Here is a 19,478-nt window from a genome sequence, read left to right as displayed (position 1 = left end):
AATGGAGAGTTAGAGGTATTGGGAAGATGGAGGGAATATTTTGAGGAATTGTTAAATGTTGATGAAGATAGGGAAGCTGTGATTTCGTGTATAGGGCAAGGAGGAATAACATCTTGTAGGAGTGAGGAAGAGCCAGTTGTGAGTGTGGGGGAAGTTCGTGAGGCAGTAGGTAAAATGAAAGGGGGTAAGGCAGCCGGGATTGATGGGATAAAGATAGAAATGTTAAAAGCAGGTGGGGATATAGTTTTGGAGTGGTTGGTGCAATTATTTAATAAATGTATGGAAGAGGGTAAGGTACCTAGGGATTGGCAGAGAGCATACATAGTTCCTTTGTATAAAGGCAAAGGGGATAAAAGAGAGTGCAAAAATTATAGGGGGATAAGTCTGTTGAGTGTACCTGGTAAAGTGTATGGTAGAGTTATAATTGAAAGAATTAAGAGTAAGACGGAGAATAGGATAGCAGATGAACAAGGAGGCTTTAGGAAAGGTAGGGGGTGTGTGGACCAGGTGTTTACAGTGAAACATATAAGTGAACAGTATTTAGATAAGGCTAAAGAGGTCTTTGTGGCATTTATGGATTTGGAAAAGGCGTATGACAGGGTGGATAGGGGGGCAGTGTGGCAGATGTTGCAAGTGTATGGTGTAGGAGGTAGGTTACTGAAAGCAGTGAAGAGTTTTTACGAGGATAGTGAGGCTCAAGTTAGAGTATGTAGGAAAGAGGGAAATTTTTTCCCAGTAAAAGTAGGCCTTAGACAAGGATGTGTGATGTCACCGTGGTTGTTTAATATATTTATAGATGGGGTTGTAAGAGAAGTAAATGCGAGGGTCTTGGCAAGAGGCGTGGAGTTAAAAGATAAAGAATCACACACAAAGTGGGAGTTGTCACAGCTGCTCTTTGCTGATGACACTGTGCTCTTGGGAGATTCTGAAGAGAAGCTGCAGAGATTGGTGGATGAATTTGTTAGGGTGTGCAAAAGAAGAAAATTAAAGGTGAATACAGGAAAGAGTAAGGTTATGAGGATAACAAAAAGATTAGGTGATGAAAGATTGAATATCAGATTGGAGGGAGAGAGTATGGAGGAAGTGAACGTATTCAGATATTTGGGAGTGGACGTGTCAGCGGATGGGTCTATGAAAGATGAGGTGAATCATAGAATTGATGAGGGAAAAAGAGTGAGTGGTGCACTTAGGAGTCTGTGGAGACAAAGAACTTTGTCCTTGGAGGCAAAGAGGGGAATGTATGAGAGTATAGTTTTACCAACGCTCTTATATGGGTGTGAAGCGTGGGTGATGAATGTTGCAGCGAGGAGAAGGCTGGAGGCAGTGGAGATGTCATGTCTGAGGGCAATGTGTGGTGTGAATATAATGCAGAGAATTCGTAGTTTGGAAGTTAGGAGGAGGTGCGGGATTACCAAAACTGTTGTCCAGAGGGCTGAGGAAGGGTTGTTGAGGTGGTTCGGACATGTAGAGAGAATGGAGCGAAACAGAATGACTTCAAGAGTGTATCAGTCTGTAGTGGAAGGAAGGCGGGGTAGGGGTCGGCCTAGGAAGGGTTGGAGGGAGGGGGTAAAGGAGGTTTTGTGTGCGAGGAGCTTGGACTTCCAGCAGGCATGCGTGAGCGTGTTTGATAGGAGTGAATGGAGACAAATGGTTTTTAATACTTGACATGCTGTTGGAGTGTGAGCAAAGTAACATTTATGAAGGGATTCAGGGAAACCGGCAGGCCGGACTTGAGTCCTGGAGATGGGAAGTACAGTGCCTGCACTCTGAAGGAGGGGTGTTAATGTTGCAGTTTAAAAACTGTAGTGTAAAGCACCCTTCTGGCAAGACAGTGATGGAGTGAATGATGGTGAAAGTTTTTCTTTTTTGGGCCACCCTGCCTTGGTGGGAATCGGCCAGTGTGATAATAAATAATAAAAAACATTGCCCTTAGACAGGACATCTCCACTGCCTCCAGCCGCCTCCTCGCTGCTGCATTCACAACCCAAGCTTCACACTCATATGAGAGTGTTGGTACTACTATACTTTCATACATTCCCTTCTTTGCCTCCATAGATAACATTTTTTGACTCCACATATACCTCAACACACCACTCACCTTTTTTCCCTCATCAATTCTATGATTAACCTCATCCTTCATAAATCCATCCGCCGACATGTCAACTCCCAAGTATCTGAAAACATTCACTTCTTCCATACTCCTCCTCCTCAATTTGATATCCAATTTTTCTTTATCTAAATCATTTGATACCCTCATCACCTTACTCTTTTCTATGTTCACTTTCAACTTTCTACCTTTACACACACTCCCAAACTCATTCACTAACCTTTGCAATTTTTCTTTAGAATCTCCCATAAGCACAGTATCAGCAGCAAAAATAACTGTGTCAATTCCCATTTTGTATTTGATATCCCATAATTTAATCCCACCCCTCTCCCGAACACCCTAGCATTTACTTCTTTTACAACCCCATCTATAAATATATTAAACAACCATGGTGACATTACACATCCCTATCTAAGACCTACTTTTACCGGGAAGTAGTCTCCCTCTCTTCTTCACATCCTAACCTGAGCCTCATTATCCTCATAAAAACTCTTTACAAGATTTAGTAACTTACCACCTATTTCATATACTTGCAACACCTGCCACATTGCTCCCCTATCCACTCTATCATATGCCTTTTCTAAATCCATAAATGCAATAAAAACTTCCCTACCTTTATCTAAATACTGTTCACATATATGCTTCAATGTAAACACTTGATCTACACATCCCCTACCCATTCTGAAACCTCCTTGCTCATCCGCAATCCTACATTCTGTCTTACCTCTAATTCTTTCAGTTATGACCCTACTGTACACTTTTCCTGGTATACTCAGTAAACTTATTCCTCTATAATTTTTATAATCTCTTTTGTCCCCCTTCCCTTTATATAAAGGGGCTATACATGTTCTCTGCCAATCCCTAGGTACCTTCCCGTCTTTCATACATTTATTAAACAAAAGTACCAACCACTTCAACACTATATCCCCCCCTGCTTTTAACATTTCTGTCATGATCCCATCAGTTCCAGCTGCTTTACCCCCTTTCATTCTACGTAATGCCTCACGTACCTCCCCCACACTTACATTCTGCTCTTCTTCACTCCTAAAAGATGGTATACCTCCCTGGCCAGTGCATGAAATTACCGCCTCCCTTTTTTCCTCAACGTTTAAAAGTTCCTCAAAATATTCTCGCCATCTACCTAATACCTCCCTCTCCCCATCTACTAACTCCCCTACTCTGTTTTTAACTGACAAATCCATACATTCCCTAGGCTTTCTTAACTTGTTTAACTCACTCCAAAATTTTTTCTTATTTTCATTAAAATTTCTTGACAGTGCCTCTCCCATTCTATCATCTGCTCTCCTTTTGTACTCTCTCACCACTCTCTTCACCTTTCTTTTACTCTCCATATACTCTGCTCTTCTTATAACACTTTGTAAAAACCTCTCATAAGCTAACTTTTTCTCTTTTATCATACCCTTTACCTCATCATTCCTCCAATCACTCCTCTTTCCTCCTGCCCCCACCCTCCTATAACCACAAGCTTTGCGCCACATTCTAATACTGCATTTTTAAAACTCATCCAACCCTCTTCAACCCCCCCCCCCCCCCACTACTCATCTTTGCACTAGCCCACCTTTCTGCCAATAGTCGCTTATATCTCACTCGAACTTCCTCCTCCCTTAGTTTATACACTTTCACTTCCCTCCTACTTGGTGTTGCCACCTTCCTCTTGTCCCATCTACCTCTTACTCTAACTGTAGCTACAACTAAATAATGATCCGATATATCAGTTGCCCCTCTATAAACATGTACATCCTGGAGCCTACCCATCATCCTTTTATCCACCAATACATGTGCTACATCATACCTTGTATATTTATTTATCCTCTTTTTCATAAAATATGTATTACGTATTACCAAATCTCTTTCTACACATAGCTCAATTAAAGGCTCCCCATTTACATTTACCCCTGGCGCCCCAAATTTACCTACTACTCCCTCCACAACATTTTTACCCACTTTAGCATTGAAATCCCCAACCACAAGCACTCTCACACTTGTGAAAGAATATTAAAATATTGTGAAAGAATATTAGACTCACCAGTTGATGTGTATTGGACGCTTAGCATGATTTGTTTACTTGTGAACTTTGGTAAAAATCGAACATTTCTGCTACTTTGAGCTCAATTTCAAGATACTTTTCATTGTAAAACCAGTCAAAATCATCTCAATTTCTGTAATATGTCTTCCATTCTATAAAATGAGACCAGGAAAGCTAGAATACAACAATAAATACCATACGAAAATACAATGCAAAGTCACTATTTTAATCCAAAAACACGGGCAAAGTTTTTTTTTTCTCATTACGCACTGTGTGCTGCAGGATTTTTTTTATACTGCGCACACTGACCACATAGACCCATTCTTTCATATGTAGGCCTACCAGCTTTCTCTCACTAGATTTGAGGGCGCTAGAATTTAGGGGTACTAGTTCGTCAGAAACCCTGGTGCGTAAGCCATACTAGTACGTCCGAAACCCTGAAAGGGTTAAACATAAGGTGCCTCTCTTGGCTCTGTGGTTCTTACCATACATTACCTTGTAGTCAATGCTCAAATTATTAGCAACTGTGACTTGTGCTGGCGTGCTACCTTTAGGATTGGCTTGCCATGGGTTTGAACCTCACTTCTTTCTATGAAAATAAATGACTGTGTTGTCACTAGCATGTGAGAGCGTATTCAAATTTTTAATAGGCAAAAATGTTTTTTTATGGAACATATTCATTATTAAATAATTTTTTAAACTTCATATTGAAATAAAAGTATTAGTCAGAGGGCAGAAGAGGGGTTGTTGAGGTGGTTTGGTCATTTAGAGAGAATGGATCAAAGTAGAATGACATGGAAAGCATATAAATCTATAGGGGAAGGAAGGCGGGGTAGGGGTCGTCCTCGAAAGAGTTGGAGAGAGGGGGTAAAGGAGGTTTTGTGGGCAAGGGGCTTGGACTTCCAGCAAGCGTGCGTGAGCGTGTTAGATAGGAGTGAATGGAGACGAATGGTACTTGAGACCTGACGATCTGTTGGAGCGTGAGCAGGGTAATGTTTAGTGAAGGGATTCAGGGAAACCGGTTATTTTCATATAGTCGGACTTGAGTCCTGGAAATGGGAAGTACAATGCCTGCACTTTAAAGGAGGGGTTTGGGATATTGGCAGTTTGGAGGGATATGTTGTGTATCTTTATATGTGTATGCTTCTAAACTGTTGTATTCTGAGCACCTCTGCAAAAACAGTGATAATGTGCGAGTGTGGTGAAAGTGTTGAATGATGATGAAAGTATTTTCTTTTTGGGGATTTTCTTTCTTTTTTTTGGGTCACCCTGCCTCGGTGGGAGACGGCCGACTTGTTGAAAAAAAAAAAAAAATTGAAATAAAAGCTGCAGTGCCAAAGATATAGATAGTGATCACCAGCAGCCTGATTGTACACAAACTAGGATGCACTTAGTGGATGGAGGATTGATCCTCCACCACTCACTGAGCTCAGTGACTCAGTGTTTACTACTACATAAAATATAATACAATGCAAATGGGGTAAGTAAGCTTATTTAGGTATAGGTATGCATAAGTATAATTATACAAAGTAACATGATGCATTAAACAGGTAATATCACAATATGCTAAAATAACCACAGTGAAAAAAATGTAAAATCCGGGCCATTGATGCTTTCTCACTATTCCTTGATAATGTGACAAATCACAAAAGTGCTTGGAATTTCACTATATTTTCACTGTGGTTATTTTGCTTAGCAACATGAATAAATTACCTAGGGTAACCCAAACAAGTCAGACAAAATGACTTATTTCCATTAGGGTAACCAGTTTTAAATGTAATGCTTATTTTCATTAGGGTAACCAGTCTTAAATGTAATGCTTATTTCCACTGGGGTAATCAGTCTTAAATGTAATGCTAGATATCAATACATATTTCATTCATTCATTTTCAGGTTTGCCTATGATGAAGAGGTATTTCCAAATTACTCCTGGCGAGGCTATGCTGTGTTTTCTGAAATCCAGAAGGAAATCATTCAGGAAATATATATTGAAAAACCATCATTATATCGCATGGTGCTCTTTTACCACAATCCAAGTTCCAAGACAATTGTTGGCAACATCAAATTTACACCAGACAACCCAAGTGATACAGAACAGGTATATTGTATACTTGCCACAGACTATATAGTGTACACTTGCCACAGACTATATAGTGTACACTTGCCACAAACTATATAGTGTACACTTGCCACAGACTACATATCGCACACTTGACACAGACTATATAGTGTACTCTTGTCAAGTAAAGTAAAGGTTTATTTCTTTGTAAAGGTTACAATGTGTAATTACAATTTTAGTTTGCTACGCACAAAGACAGCCACTATCGTGTCGTGGCATTTCAGGCAGACTAATCCTAGTACATAGAAACTACTTAAAACTAGACAGATAATAGTACATAGTAACTACATAAAACTAGACAAGATAGTCGTGGTTAACTGTGTTACAATTTTTATTTAACCTTAATACTAATTCAAAGTAGTCAACATGGAGGTTGTGATGAATGGTTTGAAAAACCGACAAGTTGAAGATTGAGACACTTATGCAGCATATGGGAATCTTTATTCAGGAAACGTTTCGCCACACAGTGGCTTCATCAGTCCAATACAAAGAGGAAGGCGTAAGGAGAGGAGGAGTATGAGGTAATCAGTCCCTCAGCCTGGAGTCGATGTGTTCAGTCCATCAATCTTGTAGAATGTACAGCATAGGGCCGTAGACGTGGCTTATATACTGTAGTGAGGTGAGATGAAGCAGGCGGAGGCGGGGTCATAGTGGTACCATCCACTAGTCGAAGTAGGTCTTCGTCCAAAGGTTGAACAAGTGTTGAAGAATTCTTTGTAACAAGATCCCATGATGCTGCAGTGTCTGACAGTTGTGATGAATGGTTTGAAAAACCGACAAGTTGAAGATTGAGACACTTATGCAGCATATGGGAATCTTTATTCAGGAAACGTTTCACCACACAGTGGCTTCATCAGTCCAATACAAAGAGGAAGGCGTAAGGAGAGGAGGAGTATGAGGTAATCAGTCCCTCAGCCTGGAGTCGATGTGTTCAGTCCATCAATCTTGTAGAATGTACAGCATAGGGCCGTAGACATGGCTTATATACTGTAGTGAGGTGAGATGAAGCAGGCGGAGGCGGGGTCATAGTGGTACCATCCACTAGTCGAAGTAGGTCTTCGTCCAAAGGTTGAACAAGTGTTGAAGAATTCTTTGTAACAAGATCCCATGATGCTGCAGTGTCTGACAGTTGTGATGAATGGTTTGAAAAACCGACAAGTTGAAGATTGAGACACTTATGCAGCATATGGGAATCTTTATTCAGGAAACGTTTCACCACACAGTGGCTTCATCAGTCCAATACAAAGAGGAAGGCGTAAGGAGAGGAGGAGTATGAGGTAATCAGTCCCTCAGCCTGGAGTCGATGTGTTCAGTCCATCAATCTTGTAGAATGTACAGTATAGGGCCGTAGACATGGCTTATATACTGTAGTGAGGTGAGATGAAGCAGGCGGAGGCGGGGTCATAGTGGTACCATCCACTAGTCGAAGTAGGTCTTCGTCCAAAGGTTGAACAAGTGTTGAAGAATTCTTTGTAACAAGATCCCATGATGCTGCAGTGTCTGACAGTTGTGATGAATGGTTTGAAAAACCGACAAGTTGAAGATTGAGACACTTATGCAGCATATGGGAATCTTTATTCAGGAAACGTTTCACCACACAGTGGCTTCATCAGTCCAATACAAAGAGGAAGGCGTAAGGAGAGGAGGAGTATGAGGTAATCAGTCCCTCAGCCTGGAGTCGATGTGTTCAGTCCATCAATCTTGTAGAATGTACAGCATAGGGCCGTAGACGTGGCTTATATACTGTAGTGAGGTGAGATGAAGCAGGCGGAGGCAGGGTCATAGTGGTACCATCCACTAGTCGAAGTAGGTCTTCGTCCAAAGGTTGAACAAGTGTTGAAGAATTCTTTGTAACAAGATCCCATGATGCTGCAGTGTCTGACAGACACTGCAGCATCATGGGATCTTGTTACAAAGAATTCTTCAACACTTGTTCAACCTTTGGACGAAGACCTACTTCGACTAGTGGATGGTACCACTATGACCCCGCCTCCGCCTGCTTCATCTCACCTCACTACAGTATATAAGCCACGTCTACGGCCCTATGCTGTACATTCTACAAGATTGATGGACTGAACACATCGACTCCAGGCTGAGGGACTGATTACCTCATACTCCTCCTCTCCTTACGCCTTCCTCTTTGTATTGGACTGATGAAGCCACTGTGTGGCGAAACGTTTCCTGAATAAAGATTCCCATATGCTGTATAAGTGTCTCAATCTTCAACATGGAGGTTTTTAAGAATAATAATCCTGAAGTTGCACATGATAAAAACAATATTACAGATAATGGTTCAGAAAGTAATATTTCATGGACTGGCAGTTTAGAAATCTAGAGGTCACATAATATAACTAATTAGTACATGTATTTGTTTTGGTTGAATTGATTAATACTGAGAGATAAGATAATCTTTTAGCAAAGTCCTAAATTTATACACTTGCCACAGACTATATAGTGTGCACTTGCCACAGACTATATAGTGTACACTTGCCACAGACTATATAGTGTGCACTTGCCACAGACTATATAGTGTGCACTTGTCACAGACTATATAGTGTGCACTTGCCACAGACTATATAGTATGCACTTGCCACAGACTATATAGTGTACACTTGCCACAGACTGTATAGTGTGCACTTGCTACAGACTATATAGTGTACACTTGCCACAGACTATATAGTGTGCACTTTCCACAGACTATATAGTGTGCACTTGCCACAGACTATATAGTGTACACTTGCCACAGACTATATAGTGTGCACTTGCCACAGACTATATAGTGTACACTTGCCACAGACTATATAGTGTGCACTTGCCACAGACTATATAGTGTGCACTTACCACAAACTATATAGTGTGCACTTGCCACAGACTATAGTGTGCACTTGCCACAGACTATATAGTGTGCACTTGCCACAGACTATAGTGTGCACTTACCACAGACTATATAGTGTGCACTTGCCACAGACTATAGTGTGCACTTGCCACAGACTATATAGTGTACACTTGCCACAGACTATATAGTGTACACTTGCCACAGACTATATAGTGTACACCTGCCACAGACTATATAGTGTACACTTGCCACAGACTATATAGTGTGCACTTGCCACAGACTATATAGTATGCACTTGCCACAGACTATATAGTGTACACTTGCCACAGACTATATAGTATACACTTGCCACAGACTATATAGTGTGCACTTGCCACAGACTTTTCTTAAAAAGTAACAGACATTGTTTGATATTATGATACTTTATTATTTATGATTAATTTTATTATATGTATGAAAAGTGCTGAACTGTATATGTCATTTAGGGTCATACAGCAGAGGCAAGAGATGGTGGGAGGGAAGATGTTTTGAGGGAAGTACATTGGTTGTGCCAGACTTGAGTCCTGGAGGTGGAAAGTACAGTATCTGCACTCCAAAGGAGGCATTAGAGATATTTGCTGGAGGGACATCTGAGCTGTTGTATCTGCACACCTCTGGCAAGACTGATGTTGTGAATGATGGTGAAAGTGTTTCGTTTTTGGGTCACCCTGTCTTGGTGAGAGAAAGCGGGTGTGTTAGAAAAAAAATTGGTTAAGGGCATGGTGATTTTGATTAAGCAAGTTGGTGTCAGTTAAGAAACTGAAGAAACAGTGCAGCAAATGTGGAACATCAGAGAGAAGGCCAGGTGTACTGTTCGTGAGATAAAAATGAAAGCCTCAGTTCTTTTTTCTTTTATTAAAATGTTTGGAGCCTTTCTTCATAACTCTAATTTAATAGTTCTGGGAGCCATATTTTGGCTTGTTCTTGGATGTTTTTTTTAGGTACAAATACCATAGTATTGGTTTATGTGCACTTACTTGTCCATGTATCTAAATTCTACATAAAAGTTGGTCATTGTTACATATAAGTTTCTCAATATTTTATTGATAAGAACCTTTTCATATGGGACTCTCCAGCATTAGTTAATATAGCACTTACATATATGGATGGAGAAAGGCAGAAAAAGCTGTTCAGAACATGATGGGTCAAAATTTTGTATTGATGGGTAAGTGTGATTGGGGTGAAGATTTATGGGTAGAGTAGTGGTAGGCTGTTGTCAAAAGTAGTGGACATCTGCTGAAGTACTGTAGTTAGATATATGTCAGCAGTTGTGGCTATTTGTTAGCAACAGTGATCATATATTTGTAGTTTTTGCTAACTGAGTACAGTGGGACCTCGGTTTTCGTCTTTAATCTGTTCCAGAAGGTTGGCTGAAAACCGATTTGTACGAAAACTGAAGTGATATTTCCCATAAGAAATAATGTAAATCCAATTAATCCGTTCCAGAAACCCAAAAATATTAACAAAAAATAAATTTTATAGAGAATAACTATAGATTTACATACAGAAAACAATGAGAAATAAATGTAAAGCACTGATGAAATAACCTTTGTCTTTTACTGGCACTAGGACCAGCTTCAGAGTCACTGGACCCCTGTCGCATAAAAAATCTGTTCGGAGAGGCCTGTTAATTGCGTCTCTTTAAGATTTGCCTAAAATGGGACATGGCATTGTCATTGAACATGTTGCTGACATGGCTTGCAACAGCTTTGTTAAGGTGATATTTCTCCACAAAACTTTGCACCTCACTCCACTTTGCACAAATGTCCTTAATCGCTGAAGAAAGCACATTTTTCCCTCTCTCTTCCTCCTCCTCTGAAGCAATTTCCTGGGTTATTATGAAATGTTTCGGATGAACATGCGGAGTAATGCTCACTGAACGAGTAACAAAGGCAGACTGAGTCACGAACGTATTAGTGGCGGTGCCCTGCGGGCAGGCAGATGCGTCTGGTATAGATGATTTTCGAGCAGATGTATGAAAATGGGGAAAATTTCGCCGAAAAAGTGGTCAAAAACTGAATTGTATGATAACCGGACTGGACAAAAGCCGGGGTTCCACTGTACCTATTTCTGATTACTTGTTTGTAACTACAGGAGCAGAACTAGGCCCCTAGTGTTCCATCTTCAGTATTGTGACAGTGATATTTGCAGTGGGTATAATACTCACTATTTTGCCTTGTAAATCTTTCTGTTCTAACTATCAGAAGTGGTTGCTATTTTTTTTTACGAAGGTTTCATTTTATCCATCAATCTTTCTTGAAATTTTTGTTATTATGCTACATGAACACTTGGCACATAAATCTCATTTGTATAAGAGAAATAATGGAATAGAATTTTTTGTGTAAACATTTTATAAAATTTACATAAAATTATCTTCGTTGATTATGGCCTGTATTTTCAGGAAGTTGACGTCCACTTTGCACCTACCAGTAGACCACAGTTGATGACAGTGAACGCTGTGCCTGGTGATTTCCCCGAGACACTTGTTATGAACCCTGGACGATGGTCCATTGCTATAAAGAATAATCAGAACCTCTTTGTGGTATGTAATAATTTTTTTTTGTTTATCAGAATACCTTGGAGGAAATTTAATTGGAATTTTTTTTTATTAGATATTACAAATTGAACAAAATTTTCACTTTAACTTTGCTGAGTATTTTGTGTAAGATGGGTAAAATGCACAGCTCAACTACTACTGTAAAATAGTTTCTAAATGATTTTAATTTAATATTTGTCTTGTATTTTAGTGACTTTTGAAATCATTAAACCTATTTAATTATATAATTATTTAAAATAGAATTTTTCATATTCTCCAAATATACATATAGTTTTCATTATTCCAATTTGATTTTTTTTGATAAAAAAAAACAAGGTAAGAGAGAGAAAGAATATAGGTAGTGAAAATTGGGATATTAGAGTGGACAGAGGGAGTATGGAGAAAGGGAATGTACTGCATTCAAATATTTCGGAGTGTATATTGGCAGATGGGTCTTCGAAAGATGAGATGAATCATAGAATTGCTAAGGGAAAAAGGGTGGGTGGTGCATTGAGACATCTGTCAATTTTTTTTTTTTTTTTTTTTTTTTTTTTTGAGGGAAAGAGGGAAATATACTCAAGTCTAGCAGTGCCAATGCTTTAAATGTTGCAGTGAAGAGAAGGCTGCAGGCAGTGGCAGTGTCAGGTTTGAGAACAATGTGTGGTGTGAATATTATGCAGAGAATTCAGAGTGTAGAAATTAGATAAGGATGAGAGTTTTCAAAAATTTAATTCAGAGGTCTGAGGAGAAATGGTTTGGGCATTTAGAGGATAGAGCAGAATAGGAGGAGTTAAAGAAGGAAGGAATGGGTAAAGGGAAATTTTGAGGGCTATGGCTAGAGCATCTAGCAGTCTTATGTGAGTGTGCTAGATTGTAATGAGTCGGGACATTTGGTTTTTATGGCTTGACATACTGCTGTAGTGTGAACAAGGTAACATAAATGAAAGGATCCAGGGAACCCTGTTAGTTGGCCTTGAGTCATGGAGAGGGAAAAAGTACTGTGCCAACACTCTGGAAGAGGTATTGGGATGTTGCAGTTTAGAGTCAATTAAATTGTTATAATATCTGCACTCTTCTGGCAGGACAGCGATTGAATGATAGTGAACTATTTTTTTTTTGGGGGGGGGGGGGGGGGGGGGGGGAGGGGGTCATCCAACCTGGGTTGGATATGGACAGTGTGTTCAAAATAAAAATTGAAAGTAATACATTAATGGAACATTCCAAATGCCTTCACAATTGTTAAAAATCCCCAAAAGAACTCTTACATCCAAAGTAGGCCATGGCATGTGACAGGCTCGTATTCAAATACTGTCTACTATCATCTAGAAACTCATAATATGGCTGTACATTGTTAAATTGGAATGAGATAGATCATTAGCAGGGTTTTGTGCATGGATGACAATACACAGAGCCCTGTTCTTTATTAACATTATGGCTTTCTTATTGGCATTTGTATTGCGTTTTCGGTCAGGTAGTATACCTGCACTGCAGAGGTGCTAGGCCAGTTTGAGGTGAGGTTTCTGGGCTCTGATCCCTGGGAAGGACCTACTTCCACTGGGGAATCCCGCCTACCAGTGACTATGCCCTCGTCTGCTACACCTGACGTTACTATATAAGCGCCAGGCTCCTTGTTTCTGCTTCATAATCTCCACGACTATGGTGCTCTTCGCACCTACTCCTAGGATGAGGGACTGATTACCTCATCTTCTGTATATAGTCCTACTGTCTTCAAGCTATGTCCTGGAATTTGTATTGATAAAGCCACTGGATGGCGAAACGTCTACAATAAAGATACCCAGATGTTGCACATGTGTCTTAATTTCAACTTAGGGTAGAGTTCATTTTGATGAGGACCTGCCTTGTATGGACTAGTAGACCTGCCGTGTTCTTCCATTCTTATGTTCTTAGTGGGAAGGAATGTAAAGGACCTGCCTAGTATGGTCCAACAGGCCTACTGCAGTGTTCCTCCTTTCTTATATTCTTATTGAAGACTTGTTTGTGCGAGGGAGGGATGGCAAGTTTATTGTTGGAGAATATGACACTAATATCAACTCTACGGCTTATTTATCTATCACAATTCAACTAATTCTCCATGGGGAAGTGGAACAGAATTCTTCCTCCGTAAGCCATGCGTGTTGTAAGAGGCAACTAAAATGCCAGGAGCAAGGGGCTAGTAACCCCTTCTCCCGTATAAATTACTAAATTTAAAAAGAGAAACTTTCGTTTTTCTTTTTGGGCCACCCTGCCTTGGTGGGATACGGCCGGTTTGTTGAAAAAAAAAAAAAAAAAAAATTCAACTAATATGACAAAATAAACAACATTAAAAACATAGAAACATGGAATATACTCTAGAATAAATAAAATAAGTCATTACGTATGTCACGAGAGGTGTTGTGTTGTTGTTGGGTATATAAGGGCCACTGAAAGTAAGCCATCCATAATGGTGGTGAAGCAGCAGCTGAGGCTCCGGTGTTTTCTCTAGCCCTATATAACTCCAACAACATTGGAGGAGTTAGTAGAATTGATGAATCACTGAAGAAGACACCCTCTACCACCATCACTACCACCTTCTACCACTATTACAACTGCTACCACCATCACTACCACCTTCTACCACTATTACAACTGCTACCACCATCACTACCACCTTCTACCACTATTACAACTGCTACCACCATCACTATCACCTTCTACCACTATTACAACTGCTACCACCATCACTACCACCTTCTACCACTATCACTACCACCCTCTACCACCATCAACCACTATCACAACTGCTTCCACTCTACCACCACAAACTTTTTCTTAAATTATATGTGCTTCTCACATTCTTTACCAAAGGGCTGGCACTAGAAGCTTTCTTTGGAGCCATGGTGACTTATTTAGCAGTTGCAAACACTAAAACGAATGGAATATTATGAAATGTATCGTATGAACTCGTGGGATCATCCTCACTCACTGATAAACAATGGCACAGTGGCTGGGAATGGAATGTGAGGCGGCTCGGGGCTGTGTGTACCTGTCCCAGACGAATGACTATTTACGAGTCAAACGACAATTCACGAGCCAATGTTTTGGCGAAAATAACGTTACGATTTTCGAAAATTATGCCTATCGAGCCTTATGATTATCGAGGGACCATTGTACATTGCATAATGTGCATGTTTATTACCAGTGAATTATATTAATTCACCTTACTTATTAGACTCTGGGTATGTAGTATAGCAGTGGTGAGGTAGAGAAACACCTTAGTAAGTTTACCTGCTCAATAACTTTTTGTTGCCTGAGGGAATGTCACCTCTGGTAGTCAGGTGACTAGTGTTTAGTTCATGGGCAAGCCATGGCTTGGCAGTCAGTTGGTCTTGAAACACAGTTGCAAGTTGAAGGTCTCTGGCCTCTCTTACAACATCTACCAACTTATGCACACACCTATTCTCTATTGGTCTTCACTTTGTGTTCCTGCTTTGGAAATAGCATTTGTGGCCTTGATTTTGTGTGGAGGTTTTAATATCCTCACTGCTCTTAACACTGAGGTGTCACTGTAAGCCAGTCCTTGAGCCAAAGGGCCAGTAGAAGTTTGTCTCCTTGCAGACTGATCATTACATTCTACTCTGTTGAACTTCTCTGTGTTGATCTTTGTGTGGAGGTGTTGATATCCTCTTGAAGTCAGTCCCTGAGCTGAAGGGTCAGTAGAAGCCAGTCTCCTTTTAGACTGTTCTTCATACTCCACACTGTTTTGTGTGAAAATTTTGATATCCTCATTTGCTCTAGATAAGCCAGTGTGTTAGTAGAAGCCAGTCTCTTTTCAGACTGTTCTTCATACTCCACACTTTGCATTGCAGGTGGGGGTAGGGAAGATGAGCAGTTAAGAAGGGAGAGGAGAAAAGCTGCCTTGTGGGTAATGACAACATGTGAAATTGCCTTAGGCCCAACTTGGACGCTGGCTGCCTCTGCGAACACTCGCTATTTGCCAGGAAATTTGAAAATCAAAATTTAATTTTACTCTCAGTTATGCTTATTACTGCTTCTGCATTTCTTGTAGGAGTCTTCTTTAATACTCAGTATGATATAATGTTTAATCAGTTTAACTTCAATGATTGAGGGACTGACTGGGACAAATTATCCAAGGAACAGTAAAAGATGCTCTGGGAAACATGTATGAACAGTAAGGCTAAATTAATCCATTGACAGTTGAATGCAGAAGATGCAGGATTTGTAAAAATCCTGCAGCTATTGCATTCAACTTTCTGCATTAAATTTAAAGTACAGCAAGTTCTTATGTAATTCTTGCAATTTATGAAGTGTATATGAAACACATGTGCATTTTTATTTACTGGCTATGTCTTACTAAGATAGGGTGACTGCTAGTGTGTACAAATATACATAGAATATGTTTCACTTATGCCTTACTGAGCAGGATACTCTTGAATTGTTTAGGACAGTTTTGTTTTAGCATTGTGGGTTACATTATTGTTACATTAATAGGGAAGTGCTTAATATGCAGGGGCCATAATTACCTGGGAAATGGGGAAGTAGTCAGGTTTGATTTGTGGAAGGGAAGGTTAACTCCAGTTCCTTTGATCAAGGCCCCCTTGTAGGTCTCAAGGCACCCCCTTGAAGGGATTGTGAGCTACAGAATGTTTCATTAATATTTTTGTTAATTCCCAAGGTGGATAGAAAGATGAAAAATCTTATGTTAATCATGTTTTCTTCATATATTTGGGTACAGGAATACCTTACTAGTACAGCAGGTTAGGTTCTAAACTGCTTCCATAAAGCAAATATACTGCCTTAAAGTGAATCACAGCCTTCTTTTCATTTGTTATTGCATATAAAAGCCTAAAATCATGTTTACACTATCATTTATTAAGTGAGCAATATCACTAGGCCTAAAAAAAAAGCAAAAGTAAAAAAAATAAACAAATTGGAAAATTTCCAAAAATCATCTTAAAAACAAGATAAATGCCAAAAATAATTAACATAATTGTAATTGAAAAGTGGCATATTAGCACAGCGCTCTAAAGTGATTGCCATATTAATGACTTATGCCTGTATTATAATACTGTAGTTATGATAAGAGATATTTTGACAGTGTTGAAATCTAATACTATAGAGGATGTGAGGGAATTCAAAACCTTTACATGACAAGATGATTTACACCTACTTTGGTTCAGTATTATCAGTTGAATATGATTATACAAGATTTAGGTTCATTGATTAGCCAGACTTTGAGTCCTGAAGAAGGGGTGGGAATGTTATAGTTCAGAGAGTCATTGGAATGGTGATGTCTGTGCACTTCTGACAAGACAGCTATTGATTGAATGATGGTGAATGCATTTCCTTGTTATTTGGATCACCCTGCCTTGGTGAGAGATGGCTGTTGTATTTAAAAATAAGAGAGTATAAGTGGATGAATAATGTACATACTGATAACTTTGTTAACTCTGTATAAAGTGTCATCCTCACTGAAAGAATAGAAAAAATGAATTGTTGACACTAATGAAATAATTTTTAATAATTACCTTTGTAAATACTGTATTTTTGGATTTTATGCTATATCTACCTTCTGTAAAGCAGCTGTTTGTTTTTTTGTACACAACTGATTGTTTAATTTAGCCATTATGTATTTGTCATTTCAGGACTATTTTGTGCTGCTTCCTCTTGCATTTTATGAAGGCACTATCCTCAGCAGGAATGTGACCACTCACTGCAAGCTGGGCCAAACAGATGATGAAATGTGTCTACATTATGCTTATCCGGATATATTTCATTATAGCTACATTTATGGATCTGCTGGTTATCGTAGCTTTAATGGTGAACGCCAGGCTGTGGAACTGTTTGATGATGAAGAGGTGAGTTTTTCATTTAAAAACATGGACAATGTTCCATGTTTTAATAATTGTCAATGCATGTGTTCTTATTATTTTTATTTATTTTTTATTAACACATTGGCCATTTCCCACAAAGGTAGGGTGGCCTGAAAAAGGAAAACTTTCATTATCATTCACTTCACCACTGTCTTACCAGAGGTGCAGTTACACTACAGTTATAAAACTGGAACAGTAACACACTCCTTCAGAGTTCAGGCACTGTACTTCTCATCTCCAGGAATCAAATCTGGCCTGCTGGTTTCTCTGAATCCCTTCATAAATGTTACCTTGCTCACACTCCAACAGCACATCAAGTCCTAAAAACCATTTGTCCCCATTCGCTCCTATCTAACATGCTCGTGCATGCTTGCTGGATGTCCAAGCCCCTTGCACACAAAATTTTCTTTACCCTCTGCCTCCAACCTTTCATAGGCCGACCCTTACCCCACCTTCCCACCACTACAGATTTATACACTCTCGAAGTCATTCTATTTTTTTTTTCCATCCTCTCTCCATGTCCAAACCACCTCAGTAACCCCTCCTCAGCCCTTTGGATAATAGTTTTGGTAATCCCGCACCTCCTCCTAATCTTCAAACTATGGATTCTCTGCATTGTATTCACACCACACATTGCCCTCAGACATGACATCTCCACTGCCTCCAGCCTTCTCCTTGTTGAAGCATTCACCACCCATGCCTCACACCCATGCAAGAGCGTTGGTATAACTATACTCTCATACATTCCCCTCTTTGCTTTCATGGATAAAGTTCTTTGTCTCCACAGACTCCTAAGTGCACCACTCACCTTTTTCCCCTTATCAATTCTATGATTCACCTCATCTTTCACAGACCCATCTGCTGACATGTCCATTCCCAAATATCTGAATACATTCATCTCCTCCATACTCTCTACCTCCAACCTGATATCCAATCTTCCATTACCTAATTTTTTTGTTATCCTCATCACCTTACTCTTTTCTGTATTCACTTTCAATTTCCTTCTTTTACATACCCTACCAAACTTATTAGCCAACCTCAGGAACTTCTCTTCAGAATCTCCCAAAAGCACAGTGTCATCAGCAAAGAGCAACTGTGACAACTCCCATTTTGTATTATACTCTTTATTTTTTAACCCCACACCCTTGCCAACACCCGAGCATTCGCTTCTCTTACAATTCCATCAATAAATATACTGAATAGTCATGGTGACATCACACAACCCTGTCTAAGGCCTACTTTTACTGGGAAATAATCTCCCTCTCTCCTACAAACTCCAATCTGAGCCTTCATTACCCTCATAGAAACTTTTCACTACTTTCAGTAGCCTACCTCCTATTCTGCATATTTGCTACATTGCCCACAATCTACCTTATCATATGCCTTTTCCAAATTCGTAAATGCAACAAAAACCTCTTTACACTTATCTAAATGCTGTTCACCTATGTTTCACTGCAAACACTTGGTCTACACACCCCCTACCCTTCCCAAAGTCTCTTTGTTCATCTGCTATCCTGCTCTCTGTCTTACTCTTAATTCTTTCAATAATTACTCTGCTATACACTTTACCGGGTATACTCAACAAACTTCTTTCTTTCTTTCTTTCAACACACCTGCCGTATCCCACCGAGGCAGGGTGGCCCAAAAGGAAAAACTAAAGTACTCAACAGATTTATTCCCCTATAATTTTTACACTCTTTTGTCCCCATTGCCTTTATACAAAGGAACTATGCATGCTCTCTGCTAATCCCTAGGTACCTTACCCTCTTCCATACAATTATTAAACAAAAATACCAACCACTCCAAAAGTATATCCCGACCTGCTTTTAACATTATAGAAAATTATAGAAAAAATTATAGAAAAATATGATACATTATATGTATGAATGATTAGTTTCTGATAGGCACAGCTAGAGACAGCACA

General features: G+C 39.6%; 1 protein-coding gene across 2 annotated transcripts in view; it reads left to right on the top strand.

Annotated features, from left to right (window-relative positions):
* Nucleotides 1-19,478, top strand: part of LanA (laminin subunit alpha) — a gene marked incomplete at its 3' end in the record, with an annotated part of 194,735 nt that overhangs the window by 83,668 nt on the left and 91,589 nt on the right. For both annotated transcript variants that reach the window (XM_070102874.1, XM_070102875.1), the window contains 3 exon segments: nucleotides 6,048-6,252; nucleotides 11,550-11,690; nucleotides 17,327-17,539. In XM_070102874.1, the coding sequence (XP_069958975.1) occupies nucleotides 6,048-6,252; nucleotides 11,550-11,690; nucleotides 17,327-17,539 (559 nt within the window).

Source organism: Cherax quadricarinatus, chromosome 83 (genome assembly GCF_038502225.1).
Source record: "Cherax quadricarinatus isolate ZL_2023a chromosome 83, ASM3850222v1, whole genome shotgun sequence".
NCBI classification, from domain to species: Eukaryota; Metazoa; Arthropoda; class Malacostraca; order Decapoda; family Parastacidae; genus Cherax; species Cherax quadricarinatus.
Note: the sequence above shows the minus strand (reverse complement) of the source record. Positions and strands in the feature narration are given on the sequence as shown.